General features: G+C 43.1%; 1 protein-coding gene across 3 annotated transcripts in view; it reads left to right on the forward strand.

The window, feature by feature from the left end:
• The window catches only part of tie1 (tyrosine kinase with immunoglobulin-like and EGF-like domains 1), a 104613-nt gene that overhangs the window by 14504 nt on the left and 67973 nt on the right, over nt 1-22136 (forward strand). For all 3 annotated transcript variants that reach the window (XM_073062776.1, XM_073062777.1, XM_073062778.1), the window contains exons 2-4: nt 12176-12469; nt 17613-17723; nt 18462-18617. In XM_073062776.1, coding sequence (XP_072918877.1) covers nt 12176-12469; nt 17613-17723; nt 18462-18617 — 561 coding nt within the window. The remainder of the gene's footprint in view (nt 1-12175; nt 12470-17612; nt 17724-18461; nt 18618-22136) is intronic.

The following is a 22136-nucleotide window of genomic DNA, read 5'->3' on the forward strand; positions in this document are numbered from 1 at the left end:
AGAACAAAGCACAAACAAGAGAAATGCATGTAACTAGGAGTAGGAGTAGGCCATCTCCCCATCAAGGTTGCTTTGCCATTCAGCGTGGTCGTCACTAACCTAAACAGGTCGGGCAACATCTGTGGAATGCAAATCAGTGTTAATGTTTCGGGTCAGAAGGTTTTGGGTCATGGGTTTTGAAGCTGAAATGATAGCTCTGGGTCTCTTTCCATTGGTGCTGCCAGACCTGCTGACTATTTCCAGCATTTTCTGTTCTTTTATGATTCCAGCACCTGCAGTTTTGATTTTTTTTTGAAGAGGAAAGGAAGAAAAATGTGACCTCTTCCCCACCGACTTTGGAAGGGAGAAGAAATGGCTGCAGGGTTGAGGGCATTGTGAGTGACAGCAGAGCCAGAAGGAGGGTAAAATGTAGGACTGAGTGGGTAATACAGTATACAATGGAACAGTTATGATTAGCATTGGAAAGGAAAAAGTTAATCGAAAGATGGTTTGAACGGACTACAAAGAGCCTGACTGATGGCAAGATAAATTGGAAGAAGGTCCTCCAAGCTCATGTTTACTCCACTGTAAGAATGGTTTTACATTGTTTTAGCATAGAACAAACATCAAAGTTGACTTAAGCTTTTAGGTCCAGTCCTTTATTCACAGTGACACTGAGTTGACACTGAAAGACAATGAGATAGTAGACAATGGGACAGGATGTGTTCCTCAAACTGTGTGTTCAATCATCGCATTAGTGACCTGAGGGTCACAGACTTTCCAACAAACATAAACAGAGCACGGACCAGACAGTTCCTTTCGGAATGGCATCAGTGAGATATTAAGTAAGCCTCTACCAGGAAGCCAAGCTTCTTTCTAAGGGATATTATAGATAGGTCAGTCAAATATTCCTTATTCACAGAAGGCTCTTTCGGGTAAGTCTGTAGATGTATATCTGCATCACACAGCCTTAAGATGGAAATTTTTCTATCAACAAAGAGTGCAAGTTAAATTGTCAGAAAACATCAGAATCAGATTTAATATCACTGACGTATTAAGTACAAGAAAGTCCGCAGATGCTGGAAATCCAAAGAAACACACAAAATGCTGGAGGAACTCAGGAACTCAGCAGGTCAAGCAGCATCTATGGAAATGAATAAACAGTCGACGTTTCAGATTGAGACCCTTCTTCAGTACTGGAATGGAAGGGGGAAGACGCCAGAATAAAAAGGTGGGGGAAGGGGTAGGAGGCTAGACAGAAGGTGCTAGGTGAGCCAAGTGGGTGGGAAAGGTAAAGGGCTGGAGAAGAAGGAATCTAATAGGAGAGAAGAGTGGACCATAGGAGAAAGGATAGGAGGAGGGGACCTCAGTGATAGGCAGGTGAGAAGAGGTAAAAGGCTGCAGTGGGGAATAGAAGAGGAGGGAGTGGAAGGGAATTTTTTTTTACTGGAACAAGAAATCACTGTTCTTGCCATATGAGGCTACCCAGATGGAATATAAGTAGTTGCTTCTTCACCCTGAGGGTGGCCTCATCATGGCACAAGAGGAAGCCATGGACTGACATGTCAGAATGCGAATGGGAATGGGAATTAAAATGTTTGGCCCCTGGGAAACATTTGGCAGATGGAGCGGAGGTGCTTGATGAGCAGTCCTCCAATTTACAAAGGGTCTCACCAATGTAGAGGAGGACACATTGGGAGCACCAGACACAATAGACAGCCCCAGCAGATACGCAAGTGAAGTGTTGCCTCGCCTGGGTGAAGGAAGAGGTGAATAGGTAGGTGAGGTACTTTGGATGCTTGCAGAGGTAAGTGCCAGGAGGGGGGTTAGTGGAGAGGGATGAATGGACAAGAGAATTACAGAGGGAGTGATCCCTATGGATACCAGAGAGGAGGGTGGAGGTAAAGATATGTTCAGTGGTAGGATCCCTTTGGAGATGTAGAAGTTGTAGAGGATGATGTATTGGTAGATAAGCACAAGAACTCTATCACCTTTAAGGCAGCAGGATAATGGGGTGAGTCTGGATGCTTAGGAAGTGAAGGAGATGCAGATGAGGACAGCATCAATGGAGGAAGGGAAACACCGTCCTTTGAAGAAGGAGAACATCTTTGACATCCTGAAAAGTAAGGCCACATCCTGGGAACCGATGCAGCTGAGGCAAAGGAACAGAATAAAGGAAATAACATGTTTACAGGAGACAAGATGGGGGAAAGATCTAGACAAGGCAACCTACCAAGAATCGGTAGGTTTATAAAAGATGTTGGTTGACAGATTGTCTCCAGAGATGGAGACTGAAAGTTCGAGAAAGGGGTGAAAGTTGTCAGAAATGAACCAAGTAAATTTAAGGGCAGAATGGAAGTTAGAGGCAAAGTTAATAAACTTGACTTTAGGTCCAGTGCAGTTGTCAGTGTAGCAGAGGAAGATTTGGGGAGTACTACCGCGAAGGGCTTTGAACATGAACTGTTCTACAAGGCCAACAAGGAGGCAGGCATAGCTGGGCCCATGCAGGTGACCATGGACACCCCTCGAGTCTGGAGAAAGTGGGAGCAGCCGAAGGATAAATTGTTGAGGGTGAAGGCCAGTTCTGCCAGACAGAGGTCGTGATTGGTAGAGGGGAATCAGGTGTTTCTTTGGTTAGGAAAGGAGCAGAAAACTTTGATGCCTTCTTGATGAGGGATAAAATTGTATAGAGACTGAACTTCCATGGTGAAAATGTGGCGGTCTGGCTCAGTAAATTTAAAGTTACTGAGGAGATCAAGAGCATGAGGGGTGTCACAGATGTAGGTGGGAAGGATCCCCATCGAGGTATGAAGACACGATTTCAGTTGTGTAGGAGCAAACAGAGACAATTGCCTACCCAGACAGTCCAGTTTATGGATCTTGGGTAGGAGGTAGAAGTGAGCAGTGGGGAGTAAGGGAACTATGAGTTTGGTAGCACTGGTCGGGAGTTCTCCAGAGTTGATGAGGTCGGCGATAGTGTTGGAGACAGTTTTCTGATGGTACAAAGTGAAGTCCTCTTCAAGGGGTAGTTATGAGGAGGTGTCTGAGAGTTGCCACCTGGCCTCAGCAAGGTAGAGGTCAGTATGGCACAACAACACATCCTTCGCCTGTAGGTTTCATGATAAGCTCAGGACTGTGCAGAGAGAGTGGAGGACAATGATCCGGGGGGGTAAGGTTCAAGGAGGAGAGAGGAGTGCTGAAGTCAAGACAGTTGATGATGCGTCGGCAATTCGAAATGAAATGATCCAGAGCAGAATGTCCAAGGGTTGAAGGTGGGAAAAGGCGTCATCAGTGCAGTGTGTGGAATCCTTGCCAAAGAAGTAGGCTTGGAGATGGAGGCAACAGAAGAAGAGCTTGACATTGTGGCGGGTGTGGAACTCAGTGATGTGCAGGCGAAGGGGACAAAGGAAAGGTGCTTGTTGAGGACCTTATTCCCTCATGGAACATATTGAAATTTGTTGTTTTTGCAGCAGTACAGTACAATACACAAAACTACTATAAATTACAAAAGAAATGTATTTAGAATTTTTAAATTAAGTAGTGCAAAAAGAGAGCAAAATAGTGAGATAGTGTTCGTGGGTTGGTTTATTGTCCATTCAGAAATCTGATGGCGGAGAGAAAGAAGCTGTTCGTAAAACACTGACCGTCAGCTTTGAAGCTCCTCTTTGGATTGGATTGGTAAAGCAAATCTCTTTGGTAGTATTATGAAGGGAACATGTCCTGGGTTAGCATGTTCTGAGAGCAAAGCAAAACCTGAGGCAATCCCAAACAGAAGAGAATCTACAGATGCTGGAAATCCAAAGCAACACACACAAAATGCCGGAGGAACTCAGCAGGCCAGGCAGCATGTGTGAGAAAGAGTAAACAGGTGACGTTTCGGGATGATCAAGTATAACTCACATGGATCTGTTGCTGGGAACTGCTGTAACCGAGCTATTCCATAGTAGCATTGCTTTCCACTCAACAGACTGCCAGCTGTAGGACTCCTGTGTCGTGCTATGTTGGAGGACTTCATTTGGGGCTGGCAGTGCTCCCCAGCTGTCAGGAAGTGAAAATCAACATGCTGAATCTAGGCCAGATTAAATCCAGTTTAAGATTATAAGAAATAGGAGCAGGAGTTGGCCATCTGGCCCATGAAGTCTGCTCTGCCATTCAATAAGATCGTGGCTGATCCGGCCATGGACTCACCTCCACCTGCCTGCCTTTTCCCCATAACCCTTGATTACCCTACAATGCAAAAATCTATCCAACCTTGTCTTAAATATATTTACTGAGGTAGCCTCCACTGCTTCATTGGGCAGAGTGTTCCACAGATTCACCACTCTCTGGGAAAAGCAGTTCCCCGTCATCTTCATCCTAAATCTACTTCTCCAAATCTTGAGGCTATGTCCCCTAGTTCTAGTCTCAACAACCAGTGGAAACAGCTTTCCTGCCTCTATCTTATCTATCCCTTTCGTAATTTTATATGTTAAGTAAAGCAAGTCCATAGGAATGAATGGAAGAAATCGGGTACCAAGACAAAAGTTGTATTTAATTTAATCAAATAGATTTAAATGTTTAAAATTTAAAGAAAATTTTAGCTCTCTGTCTATATTTTTAATTTGTAACACATTCAGAGTCAAAGATACTGAAGTTGTGAGCAACGTTGGGCCCTGTATCTATGGAAAGATGTACCAGCCCTGGAGAACCTCCAGAGAATGTTTACAAAACTGATTCTGGAAAAAGGAAGGCTTAAAATATAAGAAGCATGTGATGCCTCTAGGCCTGTACTTGATGGAGTATAAGGAGGAATCTTGTTGAAACCTACTAACTACTGAAAGGTCTCAACAGAGTGGACATAAAGAGGATGTTTCCATTTTTAGGAGTCTAAGACCATAGGACATAACCTCAGAATAAAGGGACGTCCCCTTAGAACTGAGGTGAGGAGGAATTTATTCAACCAGAGATTGGTGAATCTATGGAATATGTTGCCATCGACAGCTCTAGAGGCCACATCTTTTAAGGTAGAGATTGATAGGTTCTTATTTAGTAAGGGAGCTAAGTGTCATAGGGAGGAGCCAGGCTAATGAGATTGAGAAACAAAATCATCCACAATTGAATGGCAGAACAGACTGGGAGAGCTGACTGGCCTATTTCTACTGCTTTATTTTATGGTCTTGCAATTTCAACAGTTGCTTTGACAGTCCACTGGGTTTCAAAGTCATGCTGCCCGTGTAGATGGCCACATGCACTGGGAAGATCCTGGGGTACTGTGCACTGCTGCCCTAGGCCAAATCAATAAACTGAGAACACAAAAATACAACTGCAGATGCTGTGGATCAAAGAATATGTACACAACGCTGGAAGAACTCAGCAGGTCAGGCAGCATCGTGAGAAAAGAGTAGCCAACGTTTCGGGCCGAGACCCTTCATCAGGAATGGGGGGGAAGAGAGGGCCGAAGTCCAGTAAACTGAGAACCAGCTGACAGCTTGGCCCGTGGCATAGATGGTCAGTGAGTGACAGTTCTGCCCCAACATTTGAGTATGACACTTGGTTGTGTATTAAAGTTAAAACGTAAGTTACTGGAAACACTCAGCAAGTAGGCAGCATCTGCAGAGAGAGGAACAAGATTAACATTTCAAGTTAGTGACCATTCTTTAGAACTAGAAAGGTAGAGTTGGTAAGAATGAAGGGAACATTGACGATATATTGGAAGCCAAAGTTATCTGGGACTGCACTTGGTGCTGGCAGTGAGAGAGAAAGGAAAGGAAAAGAGTACCGTACTTCAGAACCATGAGAGGTGGTGCACTGCAGTTCAAAGTTCAATGATCGAAGTATGTATGCTTTATACAGCCTTGAGGTATGTCTCCTTACAGGCAGCCACCAGGAAAAGAAACCCAATAGACCCCATTTTTTTAAAAAAAAAGTCAGTCAACCATCCGATGTGCAGAAAAATGACAAATCATGCAAACAATAAGAATAAGCAAATTTGCTGGAAATCAGAAGAATAGTGAAAGCTGGAAACACCTAGGAGATCATGCAGCATCTGTTAAGAGTAACTGAGTTGCTTTTGCAGTTAGCTAACCAGAAATACCTTTTCCCTTGCCATATTTGATTGCTTTACACTCACGGGCATTCATCCGTCTGCTTACAAGCTCCTACTCTTTGGAACTTCTTCCCTCACCCTCTTGGTCTCTCATGTCAACACTTTTCCTCTGAGCCACTCCCCCGCAACTGCCCCTTGATCAAACTTCTGTTGCATAAATGTTAATAGAGTATAAACACATCAATGACATCTACCGTTCGATATCCATACAAGATGTACGAGAAACATGGGGGAATCGTGATGAGTTACGCAGTTATGACAAACTCAGAATCTTATGAATTTTAAAACTCACGCATCTGGGTTTTGAACTGAGGACTTGCAAAATAAATTGAAAAGAGTTGTTATCCCTGCTGGAACTTGAGCAGAATGTGACATTCAAATCAAGCATCTTTTTATATTTTTTTGAGATTTTATATTTTAGTTGGTAAAGCCAGCATTTATTATCCCACTGTCTCGGATAATGTGGTGGTGAGCTACCTTTGCTTGTGAAAGCACTCACACAGTGCTCTTGTGCAGCAAGCTCAGGGAGTTAGACCCAGCAACGGCAAATGACCAATAACATATCTCCAGGTCAAGGTGATATCTGACTTGGACAGCAGTCTGTAAGTTGTTTCCATGCACCTGAGGTCCTTGTCCTATTTGATCACAGGGTTTGTGCATCTGGGCAGGACTGTCGCCTAGCCTGGGTGAGTAATTGCAGTGAATTTTGTGGATGATAAACATGGTAACAACTTGGAGTGGAGAGAATGAATGTATAGGTTGTGGATGAGTTGCCAGTCAAGCAGGTTACTTTGTCCTGGATGAAGTTGGGAGCGGTTGGAACTGTACTCATGAAGCCAACTGCAAAGTGTTCCATCAGACTCTTGGCCTGTGCCTTGTGCTTGTTGGAAAGACTTTAGAACGTCAAGAAATGAGTAATTTGAAATGGATTATCCAGCCTCTGACCTACATTTATAGTTATCTGACTGGTCCATCCAAGTTTCTGGACAATGCTGACCCACAGGTATTAATGGTGTGGAACTCCAGTAATGATGACAGCGTGTATCTAGGTTAGAGATTTCCATTGCTTGGCATGTTTTTAGAGCCAACGTCACTTGTCACTTACCAGGTCATAAGCTCATCGCCTTTTTTCTCACTCTTTGCCTCCTGCCAGTCAGCCAATCTTTTATCCATGCTACTATCTTTCCTGGTATTTCCTCAAAGAATTCCAACATATTTGTCAGACAATTTCCCCTAAGGAAACCATGCTGACTTCAGACAATTTTTTATCATGTGCTTCCAAGTACCCCAGAACCTCATTCTCAATAATGGACTCCAACATTTTCCCAATCACTGAGGTCATTCTAACTGACCCAAAATGTCCTGTCTTTTGCCTCCCTCCCTTCTTCAAGAATGGAATGACATTTTTACACTTTCCACCTCACTGACAATCAACACTAGTGCACCTCAGGGGTGTGTGCTTAGCCCACTACTCTACTCTCTTTACATCTATGACTGTGTAGTAAGGCACAGCTCAAGCACCACCTATATATTTGCTGATGATACAACCATTGCTGGCAGATTCTGAGATGGTGACGAGATGGTGTACAGGAGCGAGCTATATCAGCTATTGAGTGATGTCGCAGAAGCAACCTTGCACTCGTCAGTAACACCAAAGAACTGATTGTGGACTTCAGAAAGGGTAAGATGAGGGAACACACATCAGTCCTCAGAGAGGGATCACAAGAGGAGAGTGTGAGATTTGGCAGGTTACCAAAAACACTTGCAAATTTCTACAGATGTACTGTGGAGAGCATTCTAACTGGCTGCATCACCATCTGACACAGGATCGAATAAGCTATAGAGAGTTGTAAAATTAGCCAGATCCATTATGGGCACTGGCCTCCATAGTATCCAGGTCAGAAAGGCTGCATCCATCATTAAGGACATCCACCACGCAGGACATGCCTTCTTCTCATTGCTACCATCAAGAAGGAGGTACAGAAGCCTGAAGGCACACACACAATGACTCAGGAACAGGTTCTTCCCCTCTGCCATCCCATTTCTGAATGTATTGTATTGTACTGCCGCCACAAAGTTAACAAATTTCACAAAATATACCTGTGATATTAAACCTGATTCTGATTTTCCAGTTGTCTGGAGCAATTCCAGAATCTAGTGATTCTTGAAAGGTCACTACTAACGCCTCCACAGTGTCTTCAGCTACATCTTTCAGAACCCTAGGTATAGTCCATCTTGTCTAGGTCATTTACCTACCTTCAGACTACTCAGCTTCCCAAGCACCTGCTCCATAGTAATAGCAGCTACGCTCATCTTTGCTCCCCAGCATGCTTGGACTTTTTGAGTTCTCTTGAATTTCTTGAATCTTCTTGAATTATTAAGTTTAATTATTAAGTTGAATGATTAATTATTTAAGCTATTTCTTTGTCTCCCATTACTACCAGTCCAGTGTCATTTTCCAGTGGTCTGATAAGTAGGTATATGGATGTGTCGGGCTGAGAGGGATATGGATTAAAGACAAGAAATTGGGACTAACTGGATGAACACTATAGACGTGTTGGACTGAATGACCTATATCCATTCAGTATTGCTCTATGACTCTAGATGTGAAGTGTTGGACTTTGGGAAGTGAGATGTACAGTAAGAGGAAGATACACAGGAAATGATAGAACCATTGGGAGCATTGACGTACTTGGGGGAATCTTAGGAAGCAAATCCATAGGTCCCTGAAAATGGCAACACAAGGATGGTAAAGAAGGCATACATCATATTTGTCTTCATCATTCAGATGCTGAGCATAAAAGTTGGGATGTTATGATATAACTGCCTAAAACTTAGTTGAAGCCACATTATCAGTTTTGGTTGCCATGCTACAAGAAGATTGTGGAGGCTTTGGATGAGGTGCATTAGAGGGTCACCAGGATTAATGAGTGTTAGCTATAAGGAAAGGTTGGACAAACCTGGATTGATTTCTTTGGAGCATCAAAGGCTGCTGGGTGAGCTGAAAGAAATTTATAAAATTATGAGAGGCAGAGATGGAGTTGACGGCCAGTATCTTGTTCCCAGGTCCAGAATATCTTATTCTTAAGGGTATGTATTCAAAGTGAGAGGAAAAAAGTTTATAAGAGTTTTACAAGGCAGGTCTTTTTTAGCACAGAGAGTGGCAGGTATCTGGAATATACTCCAGGGGAGCATTATTAAGAGGCATTGAGATGGGAACATAATCAGGCAGGGGATGGGGGGTGTAGACCATGTATCAGCAGATAGGATTAGTTTTAATTGTGTCAGTACAGATTTGTAGATCAAAGGGCCAATTTCATCCCCAGTAAAGCTCTTCCCTCCACTGAGCTCATCTACACTGCGCTGTCTTTGGAGAGCAGCATCCGTCATCAGGGACCCCCTCACTACCCAGATTATGGGCTCTTGTCCTGCTGCCATCAGGGAGAAGGAACAGGAGCCTCAGGACTCACACCGCTAGGTTCAAGAACAGTTATTACTCCTTAACCAAAATTGAAATCTTGAGAGTACATGGTATGTTTGTTTATGAAAGAATAAATGGCAAGGACAATGGGTTTAGAGAACCTTGTTTTTCAAGAGATATTGAAGCACTGGTTAAGAAAAACAAGATGCATTGCTAGTATAAGCAGGAAGGCGCAAATAAGGTACTTGAGGGGTTTAAGAAATAGAAGAGAACGCTTATGAAGGAAATCAGGAGGACTAAAAGAAGGCATGAGGTTGTTCTAGTAGACAAGGTGAAGGAGAATCCCAAGGGCTTCTACTGAGGTACTAAGAGCAAAAAGATAGCAAGGGCCTGACAAGGTTTTCTCTTGCACCCTGTGGGAGGCTAGTGCAAAAATTAAGGAGCCCTAGCAGAGATATTTAAAATGCCCTTGGCACTGGTTGAGGTGCTGGAGGATTGGGAGATAGCTAAGGTTGTTTCATTATTCAAATAATTCCTTAAGAATAAGCAAAGAAATTATAGGCTGGTAAGTTATTGAAACGTATTCTATTGTGTATAAGTATTTGGATAGACAGGGACTGAATAGGGATAGTCAACATAACTTTGTGTAAGTTGTGTCTAATAATCTGACAGAGTTTTTCGAGGAAATTAACAGGAAAGTAGATGAAAGCAGTGGATGTTGTCTACAGGGATTTTATCAAGGCCTATGACAAGGTCCTGCATGGAATGTTGGTCAAAAGGTCCAGTCACTAGGCATTCACAGTGAGTAAGATTAAACATTGGCTTCGCAGGAGAAGCCAAAGAGTGGTAGTAGATGGTTGCCTCACTGACTGGAGGACTGTGACTGGTGGAGTGCTGCAGAGATAGGTGCAGGGTCCGTTGTAGTTTGTGATCTGGGTGATAACGTAGAAAACTGGATCAGCAAATTTGCAGATGACACCAAGATTGGGGGTGAAATGAACAACGAGGAAGACTATCAAAGCTTGCAGCAGGATCTGGAGCAGCTGGAAAAATGAGCTAAAAAATGGCAGATAGAAGTTAATGCAGACAAGTGTGAGATGTTGTACTTTGGGAGGACCAATCAGAGTGGGTCTTGCACAGTGAGTGGTAGGGCACTAAGAAATGCAGTTGAACAGAGGGAGCTGGGAATACAGAGCCATAATTCCTTGAAAGTGATGTCACAACTAGATAACATCATAAAGAAAGCTTTTGACACTTTGGCCTTCATTAATCAATGTACTGAATTGGGATGTTATGTTGAAATTCCACAAGACAGTGGTTAGGCCTAATTTGAAGTATTGCGTGCAGTTCTACAGGAAAGATTGAATAAGATTGAAAGAGTGCAGAGAAAATTTAGAAAATTATTGCCCAATCTTGAGGACCTGAGTTGTAGGTTAGAACTTTATTCCCTAGATTGTAGGAAAATGAAGGGAGATTTGACAGAGGTGTTCAAAATAATAAGGGGATTAATGTGGATAGTGTAAATGCAAACTGGCTTTTTTCCGCTGAGGTTGGGTGTGATTAGAACCAGAGCTCATGGGGTAAAAGTGAACTGCTTAAGGGGGAAATTCTTCACTCAGAGGCTGGTGAGAGTGTGGAATGAGCTGCCAGTAGAAGTGGTGAATTAGATTACAATTTCAGAATTTAAGAGAAATTTGGATAGGAGGGGTATGAAGGTCTATGGTCCAACTGCAGTTTGGGATAGGCAAATTACGAGTTTGGCATGGCCCAGATGGGCTAGATCTGTTCTGTGCTGTAGAGCTCTGTGACTCTCTGTTCAAAGGTATATTTAATACCTGCCCTTACACTTCCTCCCTCACCACCATTCAGGGCCCCAGACAGTCCTTCCAGGTGAGGTGACACTTCACCTGTGAGACAGCTGGTGTGGTATACTGCGTCCGGTGCTCCCAGTGTGGCCTTTTATATATTGGTGAGACCCGACGCAGACTGGGAGACCGTTTCGCGGAACACCTACGCTCGGTCCGCCAGAAAAAGCAGGATCTCCCAGTGGCCACACATTTTAATTCCACATCCCATTCCCATTCTGATATGTCTATCCATGGCCTCCTCTATTGTCAAAATGAATCCAAACTCAGGTTGGAGGAACAACACCTTATATACCGGCTGGGTATCCTCCAACCTGATGGCATGAACATTGACTTCTCTAACTTCCATTAATGCCCCTCCTCCCCTTCTTACCCCATCCCTGACATATTTAGTTGTTTGCCTGTTCTCCATCTCCCTCTGGTGCTCCCCCCCCCCCTTTCTTTCTCCTGAGGCCTCCCGTCCCATGATCCTTTCCCTTCTCCAGCTCTGTATCACTTTCGCCAATCACCTTTCCAGCTCTTAGCTTCATCCCACCCCCTCCAGTCTTCTCCTATCATTTCGCATTTCCCCCTCCCCCCACTACTTTCAAATCTCTTACTATCTTTCCTTTCGGTTAGTCCTGACGAAGGGTCTCGGCCCGAAACATCGACAGCGCTTCTCCTTATAGATGCTGCCTGGCCTGCTGTGTTCTACCAGCATTTTGTGTGTGTTGTTGTTTAATTATCAGAATGTGTGTGCAGTATATGATCTGAATTTCTAAAGAATTTTGGGGTGAATTTCAGATTCTAAAATTATTCTGTTCTCTTTTTTTTTACTTCATTCAGGAGCAATTTTGGACGTCTACCTAATCACTGACCTCAATTCTAGGAATGAGTTTCCCCTCTCTTGTGTGTCTGGTGAGCGTCACTCAGATGGATTGGAGCTTAAAATGGAAAAGGATAGTTCAATAATTAAAGTGACTCAAAATAAGTTTCGCTATGTTCGAGACCCGATGAAGCACAATCGTGTTCTGGGGAGATGCGCCTGTAAGGAATGGGAACAGATGGGCATCTACTACTGTGAAGCAAGACGACAAATGGAGAAAACACATGTCGTGACAATTATTAACAGCGTTAAAGGTAATCTGTACAAACACTGATGTGAGACAAACAGAGGTGTTAGTAATCACCATTGTTTTGCACTTGGCACGAGTACATGACTGTCTCGTTGGGCTCCAAGAGAAGTTCAGCATGCAACCAGGTCCTTTGGCCCATCAACCATCCAGCACCTATATATTCTAATCCTAGATTAATCCCAGTTTTTAAACCAATCTACCTTCTCATCAACTCCCACCAGATTCTACCATTCCCCTGCACACTCAGAGTCTATTTAGCTTTTCTATCTGTACCTCACTGGAACCTGAAAGAAACCTGGAACATCCTGGAGGAAACGCACACAGTCTTAGGAAAAATATGCAGGCTCCACACAGACAGCATCCGAGGTCAGGGTTGAACCCTGGTTTCTGGCACTGTCAGCCAGTGGCTCTACCACTGGATGGCCTAGTTAGTTAAGTGCTATGAACTAGGGATGAACCTGCTGATAACTACCTTCAATTTTAGTTTTCAGTTCTTACCAAAGAGCAGAAATGAGTTAGACACCAAAATTGCTCATGAAAGTCACAGCCTGAAGTTAGATTTGTCTGGAGGGTCACTCAACAAATATAATAATATGCTGATTGCATCATGCATAACTCCTGAAATTCAATTTCACTACAGAAATAAGAATTCTGTACCACTTCATCTTTAATAACAAGCTGCCTATCCATTTACTCCCTGCTTTGCACTCCCTCCCACAGCCAGTTTGCCCCTCAGTAATTTAATGACCTCATAAAGCCGGACAAAATAAAACATTGAACCACAAGGAAGGTGTCTGATTGGCATTCAGTAATTGGTAAATGGGTTGGCATTTTCATATGTAGCAAGAAACACTGAAAAACTTTGTTTTGCATGCCATCCAGGCAGATGTATGTACATCGAGGTATTATAAAGGCAAAGGCAGTAACAATGCAGAATGCAGCAATAACTGTAGCAGTTACAGAGAAACTGTAGTTCAGGCGGACAAATTAACTGCAAGCCCCATGACTTGGTTGATTGAGAGAGCAAGAGTTCTTGTTTATCATATTAGAGGTCCATACAAGAGTCCATAACAGGGAGACAGAAGTTGTCCTTTTAGCATAGCAGGACAGTTTTTTTCAGCCTTCTGTATCTGCTGCCCAAAGGGAAGGGAGAAGAGAAAATAACAGGGGTGGGAGATATCTCTGCTTCTTCTGCCCAATGGGGAGGGGGGAAGGGGGAGGAGAGAGAATGACTGGGATGGGAGGTGTCTTTGGCTGTTGGTTACTTTCCCAAGGCAGCAGGAAGTGCAGGCAGAATAAACTGGATTGTATTTAAACAGACTGGTATTTAACTCACAAAGCTTTTGTGGCAGTATTTCAGAATCACAGAATAATTACATATGAAAAACTATCAATGTCGTACCAGTTCTTTGTATGAGAAATCCTACTAATTCTATTTCTTTATCCCCTTCACAAGGCCTGAGAAACCTTTTTTTTCCCCCAGATATTAATCCAACTCTCTTTTGTATGCTGCTAATGAATCTGCCCAGTACAAACTCTGGCAAAACCCTCTGCTTGACACCATAATCATCTCATAGTGAGGAGAAACCTCAACCTCTTCAGAATTCTGCTCCAGGAGCAGAATTAGGCCATTTGGCCCATCGAGTCTGTTCTGCCATTTCTTCATGGCTGATCCATTTTTTTCTCTCAGCCCCAATCTCCTGCCTTCCTCCGTATCCTTCCATGCCCTGACCAATCAGGAATCTATCAACCTCTGCTTTAAATAAACATAAAGGCTTGGCCTCCAAAGCTACCTGTGGCAACAAATTACACAGATTCAACACACTCTAGCGAAAGACATTTCTCATTTCCATTCTAAAAGGCTACCCCTCTCCACATCCACTCTATCAAGGCCTTTCACCATTTGATAGGTTTCAATGAGGTCCCCCCTCATTCTTCTGAATTTCAGTGAATACAGGTTCAGAGCCATCAAATGCTCTTCATATGACAAGCCATTTGATACTGGAATCATTTTCATGAACCTTCTTTAAACCCTCTCCAGTTTCAGTACATCTTTTCTAAGATGAGGGGCCCAAAACTGATCACAATACTCCAAGTGAGGCCTCGCTACAGCTTAGTAAAGTCCTGAATCAAAATCAAATCAAATCAAGTTCGTAACAAGACTGCATTCCTTTGGGGCCAAGGTGCAAAACATTCAAAATAGCAAGCAAACATTTAAAAATAGTGAGAAACCTACGTAATTCAAAATATCAAGCAAAACCTATTCACTTGGGGGAGAAAAAAAACAAGTAGTCCAAGACCCTGAGCGACACTGTCCAGCAATCGATGATAGTCTCCCAGCAGTGTTCAGATACAAATACTGTAATCCAGCTTGTCATTCCACCACTTGAACACAGGAGGGCAGCACTGACAAGCAAGGCCAGGACCCATCCGAGCTCAACCATGCTGCAGCGCTTCCACATCCCTCAGCTGGTCTGCCGCAGCAGGCAAGCCCAAGGCTTGAGGCCTAGTTCTCACTACAACTGAGGCTACACGTTCCCACGTCGACAGTCCCTCCACCAGACCAGGGTAACAGGCTTGCAGCAACTTAGGTTATCACTGTCCACCAGAGTCTTGCGATTGCGAGTGAAATGTCCAAGACGATCACCCACTGTTATTCTGCACTCGGTGCTTCCATGTAGCAGGCAACGACGTGGTCTGCAGCCAGGTCAGCTCCTCTGTACCCAAACTGGCTCCTCCAACATCCCAATGGGCTCCTCCGACATCCTGGCTGACGTCTTCAACATCTCGGCCGAGCCCTTCAATACCTCGGCTGGCTTCCCTGCCGATACCTTTTCAGCCATTCTGATCAACGAGCAGTAAAGTCTTGGAGTAGCCCTGAAGTACCCAATGTTCTTAGAGCAGAATTATCTTTGGATTGTTTTTTTAAAAAAAAACAATTTTTACAAAGGAAAAGAACCTTTGGTTGGCTTCCGAGAATCCGCTGTGTTTGCACACACCGCCATCTTACCAGAGGTTCAACATTACATTCCTGCTTTTATATTATAGTCCCCTTGATATGAATGCTAACATTGCATTCGCCCTCCTCGCCACAGACTTGTCCTCAACTTAACCCATAGGGAATCTTGCACCAGGATTCCCAAGACCCTCTGTGGCTCAGTTTTTTGTATTTTATCTCTATTTAGAAAATGGTCAGCCCTTGTATTTCTTCTACCAAAGTGCACGACCGTACACTTTCCAACAAAGTATTCCATCTGCCATTTCTTTGCCCATTCTCCTAATCTGTCTAAGTCCTTCTGTAGCCTCTCTACTTCCACAAAACTACCTGCCCATCCACCTATCTTCGTATCGTACGCAAACTTAGCAAAAAAAGCCATCAATTCCGTCATCCAAATCATTAATTGATTGAATTGAATTCATTGAATTTCAGCTTATTGTCATTTAGAAACCACAACTGCAATGCAGTTAAAAAATGAAACAACATTCCTCCAGAATGATATCACAAAAGCACACGACAAATACCATAATTGATTTAAAAAAAAGACCATGGGCACAGTAAAAATAGTCCAAAGATGTTAAAAGACTATAAGTTTGAAAGAAACCACCATAAAAAGAATTGGTCCCAATGCAGACCCCTGTGGAGCAATACTAGTTACCAGCAGCCAGCCAGAAAAGGCTCTGTTTATTCCCACTCTTTGCCTCCAGCCAATCAGCCACTGCTTTATCCATGCTAGAATCTTTCCTGTAATACCATGGGCTCATAGCTTGTTAAGCAGCCTCGGGCATGGCACATTGTCAAATTCTTCTACACCTGCTTTGTTCCGCTTCCCAGCAGAGCAATCCCACCAGTCTCAGTCTTTCCTTGCACTCCTGCCTTATTTTGCCTCATATGCCGTAAAGCTGCTCTTCCATTTCGCTGCCACGTACCCACATTAAGGGGTAATATACAGTAGACATATCTTTGGGATATGCGATGGAACATGAACAACCATAATAAGGAGAGAATGTGCAAACTCCACAGAGACAGTTCCAAAGGTCAGGATCAATCACGTGTCACTGGAACTGTGAGGAGCCAGCACTATAGTATTTTCAGATTTTGTTGAACAACTTCATCAGAACCAAATTTTATAAGCAAACTGAGGACAGAAGATAAATTAACATCACTAACTACATTTGGTAAATGATTAACCAATTATCACCAGCAGAGCCTGCGTTTGCAAACGCCGTTACTTCTTTTACTAGGTGTACCAGTGTATGGTAACTCCCTACCCCCATCAGTAGTTAGCTCTGTCACTCTAACACAAAGTGTTGCTGTGTTTATTTCTCCCTCACTTTCATTGCTAATATGCCAGTGTTTGGTAATTCCACTGTGAGGTAGGTCATTGTTTGGTAAGCTGCCTAATGACTGTTGTAGGTTTTTTTGACTTCATGAGGTGTGGCTGTAGGTGTGCCAATGCTTGATATTTCCCTAAATTCTACAAATCATCTGTCTGTTGCAGGTAATCTCCCAGCCTCCCTCACTAATGGTCTCTGTATTTGGTAACTCCTTCTCCACGTCAAGTTGTTTTACATTTTGTAACCACTCCCTCACATTCTTTGAACGTGTCAGTATTTGGAAGCTTCTGCAATTTCCCTGCCTGACAACATCTTCAATACCATTGTGGTCACTCTTCTATTCCAAGCATCATTAACTACATTTGGTTCTCATTAAACACCTATTCGGATTAAAAATCTTCATTTTTCAAATTCATCAATAGACTAACCACCCCCACAAAGCCTGTTGTCTTCTTCAGTGCTCTAACCAAAATACTTCCCTGCTCAAGCTCTTGATCTTTCTCAGAGTCCTTCATCAATGGCCTTTCCTTCAATCGTGATGTCCCTAAACTGTAGAATGCACTCCCTAACCTCTCTACCACGGTATCGCTCCTTCCTCCTTTTGAGGCTGCCTCTACAACCCATCTTTTCTACAAGCTTTTGATCTGATTCAATGTTGTTTCATTCTGTGACTGTGCCAAATTTGATATTGCTCCATTGAAATATCTTGGTAGATTATGTGGTGTTAAAACATATATGAAATGAAACTTGTCATTCTCTAAACTTTCCACTCATTGCTTTGGTATGAAAGTTGTTTTTCTCTGTCTTTCCAGCTGACTTCTACCCTAACGGACTCACAACCACAGTGAACAGGGGCGAAACTGCTTTCCTTCAAGTGCAGAAGCAGAATTTGGTAAATGAGGATGTCATGTTGAAATGCAATGGTGAGTGACTTGAGTCTTCCTGTTTGCTTCATTGTCAGACTTTCCCGCAGGAGTGAGTGTCCTGCTGAAAGTGTTGGAAGGAGCTCAGCTTAATGTCCGCACGAGGGGCATGCTTGTGTAGAGTTTGGACGGTAATTATGAATGCAGTAATGAGGCATGACATGTCAACATGTAGCATGTGATAGGTGTTGCATTCTTGAGAGTAGGCACTGGTTTATCAATCACTTTTAGAACAATTAAAAGAGATTGTCTCTTATTACTGGTGATGTCTATTATCCAGTATAGTAGAAAGAGAGCTACAGGAATCTTAGCAAAGTACACAAAATGCTGGAGGAATGCGGCAGCTCAGGCAATGTCCATAGAGGGGAATAAAGAGTCGGCGTCTTGGGCCGAGACCCTTCTTTAGGACTGGAAAGGGGAAGAAGCCCAAATAAGGAGGTGGGGGTGAGGGGAAGGAGTACAAGCTGGCAGGTGATAGGTGAAAGCAGTGAGGGAGAAAGTGGGTGGATGGGTGCGGTGGGTGGAGTGACATGAAAAGCTGGGAGGCGATAAATGGAAAAGGTAGAGGGCTGAAGGAGGAATTGGAGTCAGCCTTAGACTTCTAACTTCAGCCGATTGCTGCATTTCTAAATAATTGTATATTTGCCTTTCTGATTCTGTCTCCTTGTACCTATTTACATTTTTCTTGATGTAATTCTGGAGCAATGTCTCACAGTGTGTGACATCTTGTTTTCTTAGGTAGTTACGTGAGTACAATCCACACCAATGAAATAAAAAATGGGACTGTTCCCCTGGAGTTTGAAAATGCGAGTTCATCTCACACCTGTGTTTATAGCACAACAGTACTCAGTGGGAATATTCTACAAGGTGCTTTCTTCAGACTTATAGTCCGAGGTAAGTTTCTTCTTGAATTTGGCAAATGGCTGCATATTTGGTCCAGTAGCCCTATGGAAACTAGACAGACAATCAAGAAACATGAGCTCAAATCACAACAGGGCAGCGGAGGAATTTAAAATAAGTTAATTAAATAAACCCTAGAATTTAAAAACCATAATTGCTGTCTAAAAAAACTCATCTGGGCTACAAGGTCCAATAAACTTTAGCTTATTTGTGACTCCAGACTCAGAGCAAAATGGTTTATTTTTACCTGCCCTAAAGACAGTTTGGATTGCCATTAAGTTCATGGGAGATTTGGGATGGTCAGTAAGCGCTGGCCTCTTGGTGATGCCCAAATGTTATAATTGAATAAATTAGTATATTTCAGAAAGATGGGATTTTTATGTAAATGATGGATGAGACCATGTGAGGTACCTATCCCTAGGGTTGCTATTTCTTTCATAGTACAAGAAAACTGAATTTAACATTATAAATAAAATCATGTTTAATAAAAGCTAATTGGTTAAACAGTTTGTCTTTGATTAAGTTGGATAAAATCTGATTTTTTAATAAGTTTAAAGTTGCAAGAATTATTAATATAGTAATGCCAATACAGTAATGTACTCTTTTTAAGGTCCCCTCTTGTTGAATTTTGCAGAAGTTCCATTTGTTGCTAATAGCCTCACGGCAGTTGGTGAAATAACAATAGGACTGTTCACAAGTTTTCACACTTTCAACAGCAAAGGCTGCTAGAGGCTGAAGAAACTGTAAAAGTATGCAACTTCCGCCACCTTCAACAGGACCCCACCACTAAACACATCTTTCCCTCTCCGCTTTCCACAGGGATTGTTCCCTCCGCGACTCCCTGGTCCACACGTCCCTCCCCACAGATCTCCCACCTGCACTTATCCCAGCAAGCGTAAATGCTACACCTGTCCCTACACCTCCTCTCTCACCACCATTCAGGGCCCCAAACAGTCCGTCCAGGTGAGGCAACACTTCACTTGTGAGTCTGTTGGGGTCATCTATTGCATCCGGTGCTCCCGGTGCGGCCTCCTCTACATCGGCGAGACCTGACGCAGATTGAGGGACCGCTTCGTCGAGCACTTCCACTCCATCCGCCACAACAGACAGGATCTCCCAGTTGCCACCCACTTCAATTCTCCTTCACATTCCCATTCAGATATGTCCATACATGGCCTCCTCTACTGCCGTGATGAGGCCAAACTCAGGGTGGAGGAGCAACACCTCATATACCGTCTGGGTAGTCTCCAGCCCCTTGGCATGAACTGTGAATTCTCCCTCCCTTCCCCCCATCCCAGTTTCACTCTGCCTCCTCCTCCAGCTGCCTATCACCTCCCTCAGGGTTCCACCTTCTTCTACCCATAGTGCTTTCCCCTTACATTCCTTCTTCACCTTTCCTGCCTATCCCCTCCCTACTTCCCCTCCCCCACCCCTTGATCTTTTCACCTGGCACCTTCCAGCCTCCCCCCACCTTCTTTATAGGGCCCCTGACCCCTCCCTCTTCAGTCCTGACGAAGGGTCTCGGCCCAAAATGTTGACTGTTCGTTTCCACAGAAGCTGCCCGACCTGCTGAGTTCCTCCAGCGTGTTGTGTGTGTTGCTTTGACCCCAGCATTTGCAGAGTATTTTGTGTTTAAAGTATGAACAAAGCTGTGGATCTACCCATGACAATCACAGGTCTCAACTTGATATGTTGACTGTCCATTTTCCTCCAAAGATGCTGCCTGAACCCCTGATTTCTCCAATAGTTTGTTTTCTCCCCCTCCACTTCCACTCAGTGGCCACTTTATTAGGTGCACCAATACACCTACTCATTAGTGCAAATATCTAATCAGACAATCATGCAGCAGCAACTCTATGCATAACTGCAAGTAGACATGGTCCAGAGATTCGGTTGTCGTTCAGACCAAACATCAGAATGGGGAAGAATTGTGATCTCAGTGATTTTGACCATGGAATTATTGGAACCAGATGACGAGCTTTAAGCAGCTCTGAAGCTGCTGATCTCCTGGGGTAGACTGTAGAGTTTGCAGAGGATGGTGTGAAAAGATAATTTAAATGCCCTTTATTATTTATTAAACTGCATGCAGTTTCTGTATTTTTTAATATATTGACACAGAGTATGGTATCAGCCCTTCTGGGCCTTTGACAATCTGCAATTTAATCCTAGCCTAATCATGAGACAATTTACAATGACCAATTAACAAATCAACCGGTATGTCTTTGGAGGACACTGGAGCACAAACTCCTTACAGGCAGCGATGGGAATTGAACCTGGGTCACCTGGGTAAACTGTTGTGCTAACCACTACACTACCGTGCTACCTCATGTGATTATCTACAATGTGGCCCTCTATATTTGTTAAAAACTGTTTTTAGCCAATAAAGACTGGGTGGCTCACAGGTCCAGGAATGATTTTGATTAAAAGTTTTTATATTTTTGGGTAAACATGTGTTCAACTGTATTAACAAAAGTGCTGCATTTATATATTTTTAAGGAGTTTTTCAAAACAGCCGCAGGGAAAAAATCATTGTTGTACATTTTCAAGCCCTGTATAAAGCTTATATGGTAATAAGACTGCGGAGAGTTCGAGTCACAAAGCCACAGGAGCATGGAATCAGGCTCTTTGTTCCATTAAATCCACACCAACCATCAACAACTCATTTTACTCTAATCCTATCTTAATCTCACTTTTTTAAATCTTTCACACACTCACCTGTCATTTTCAGTGGTTTTGTTTTCCTGCATCACGAGCCCCAAGCCTTGTCACATCAGTCCCAAATGCAAGATAATCCCTCAGATTCAGATTTTGCTTGGCTTCTTCTCAGTCATCTAATCTATGGTAGGTCGCATATCTCCATATATCCCAGAAGGCCATTTGCTCCATGGAGTCCATTGGAGCATACCATTCAGTCCTTTTCTCATAGTTATTTCCTAGTTACCTATCCTCGTCCACATGCTGAACAATGTGGTCTCTATAACACAGACTAATATTGCAGCAATACATAATCAAATGACAAAATCTGCAAATTCAACAGGTTAACTGTCAATAGATGCTGCATTAGTAGCCTACACCTGATACTTTAATTGTCCATAGCAGAACATTTTCATTTTTTCCATTCATTTATATTTCAGATCATTTGTTTTTAACTTGTTTTTGGTCCATCCACACACAGCTATTAAAATAAGTTTACGAAAAGGAGATTTGACTAATCAAAACATTGTAACTAGCAGCATAGATAAGATCATTAAACTTTAAGCCCTGTATGCTTAACCTATATATCTTCCAAGCCATACAACAAGCCATTTAAGCCGAGGATCAACCTAATTAATCTTTGTTGCGTTCCTTCAGTCATAAGTATTTCCTCCCTTGGGTTGACCAAACCTGAGCATGAAATGTGAAGAGGAATGAAACAAATAGTTTTCTCTCACTGCATGGAAGAACACAGAGAAAGTTCGGAGACACAACAGACTGCAGATGGGCGGAATCTGGAGCTGTGCACAATCTGCATAC

The sequence above is a fragment of the Hemitrygon akajei genome, chromosome 12 (assembly GCF_048418815.1).
Source record: "Hemitrygon akajei chromosome 12, sHemAka1.3, whole genome shotgun sequence".
Classification (NCBI taxonomy): domain Eukaryota; kingdom Metazoa; phylum Chordata; class Chondrichthyes; order Myliobatiformes; family Dasyatidae; genus Hemitrygon; species Hemitrygon akajei.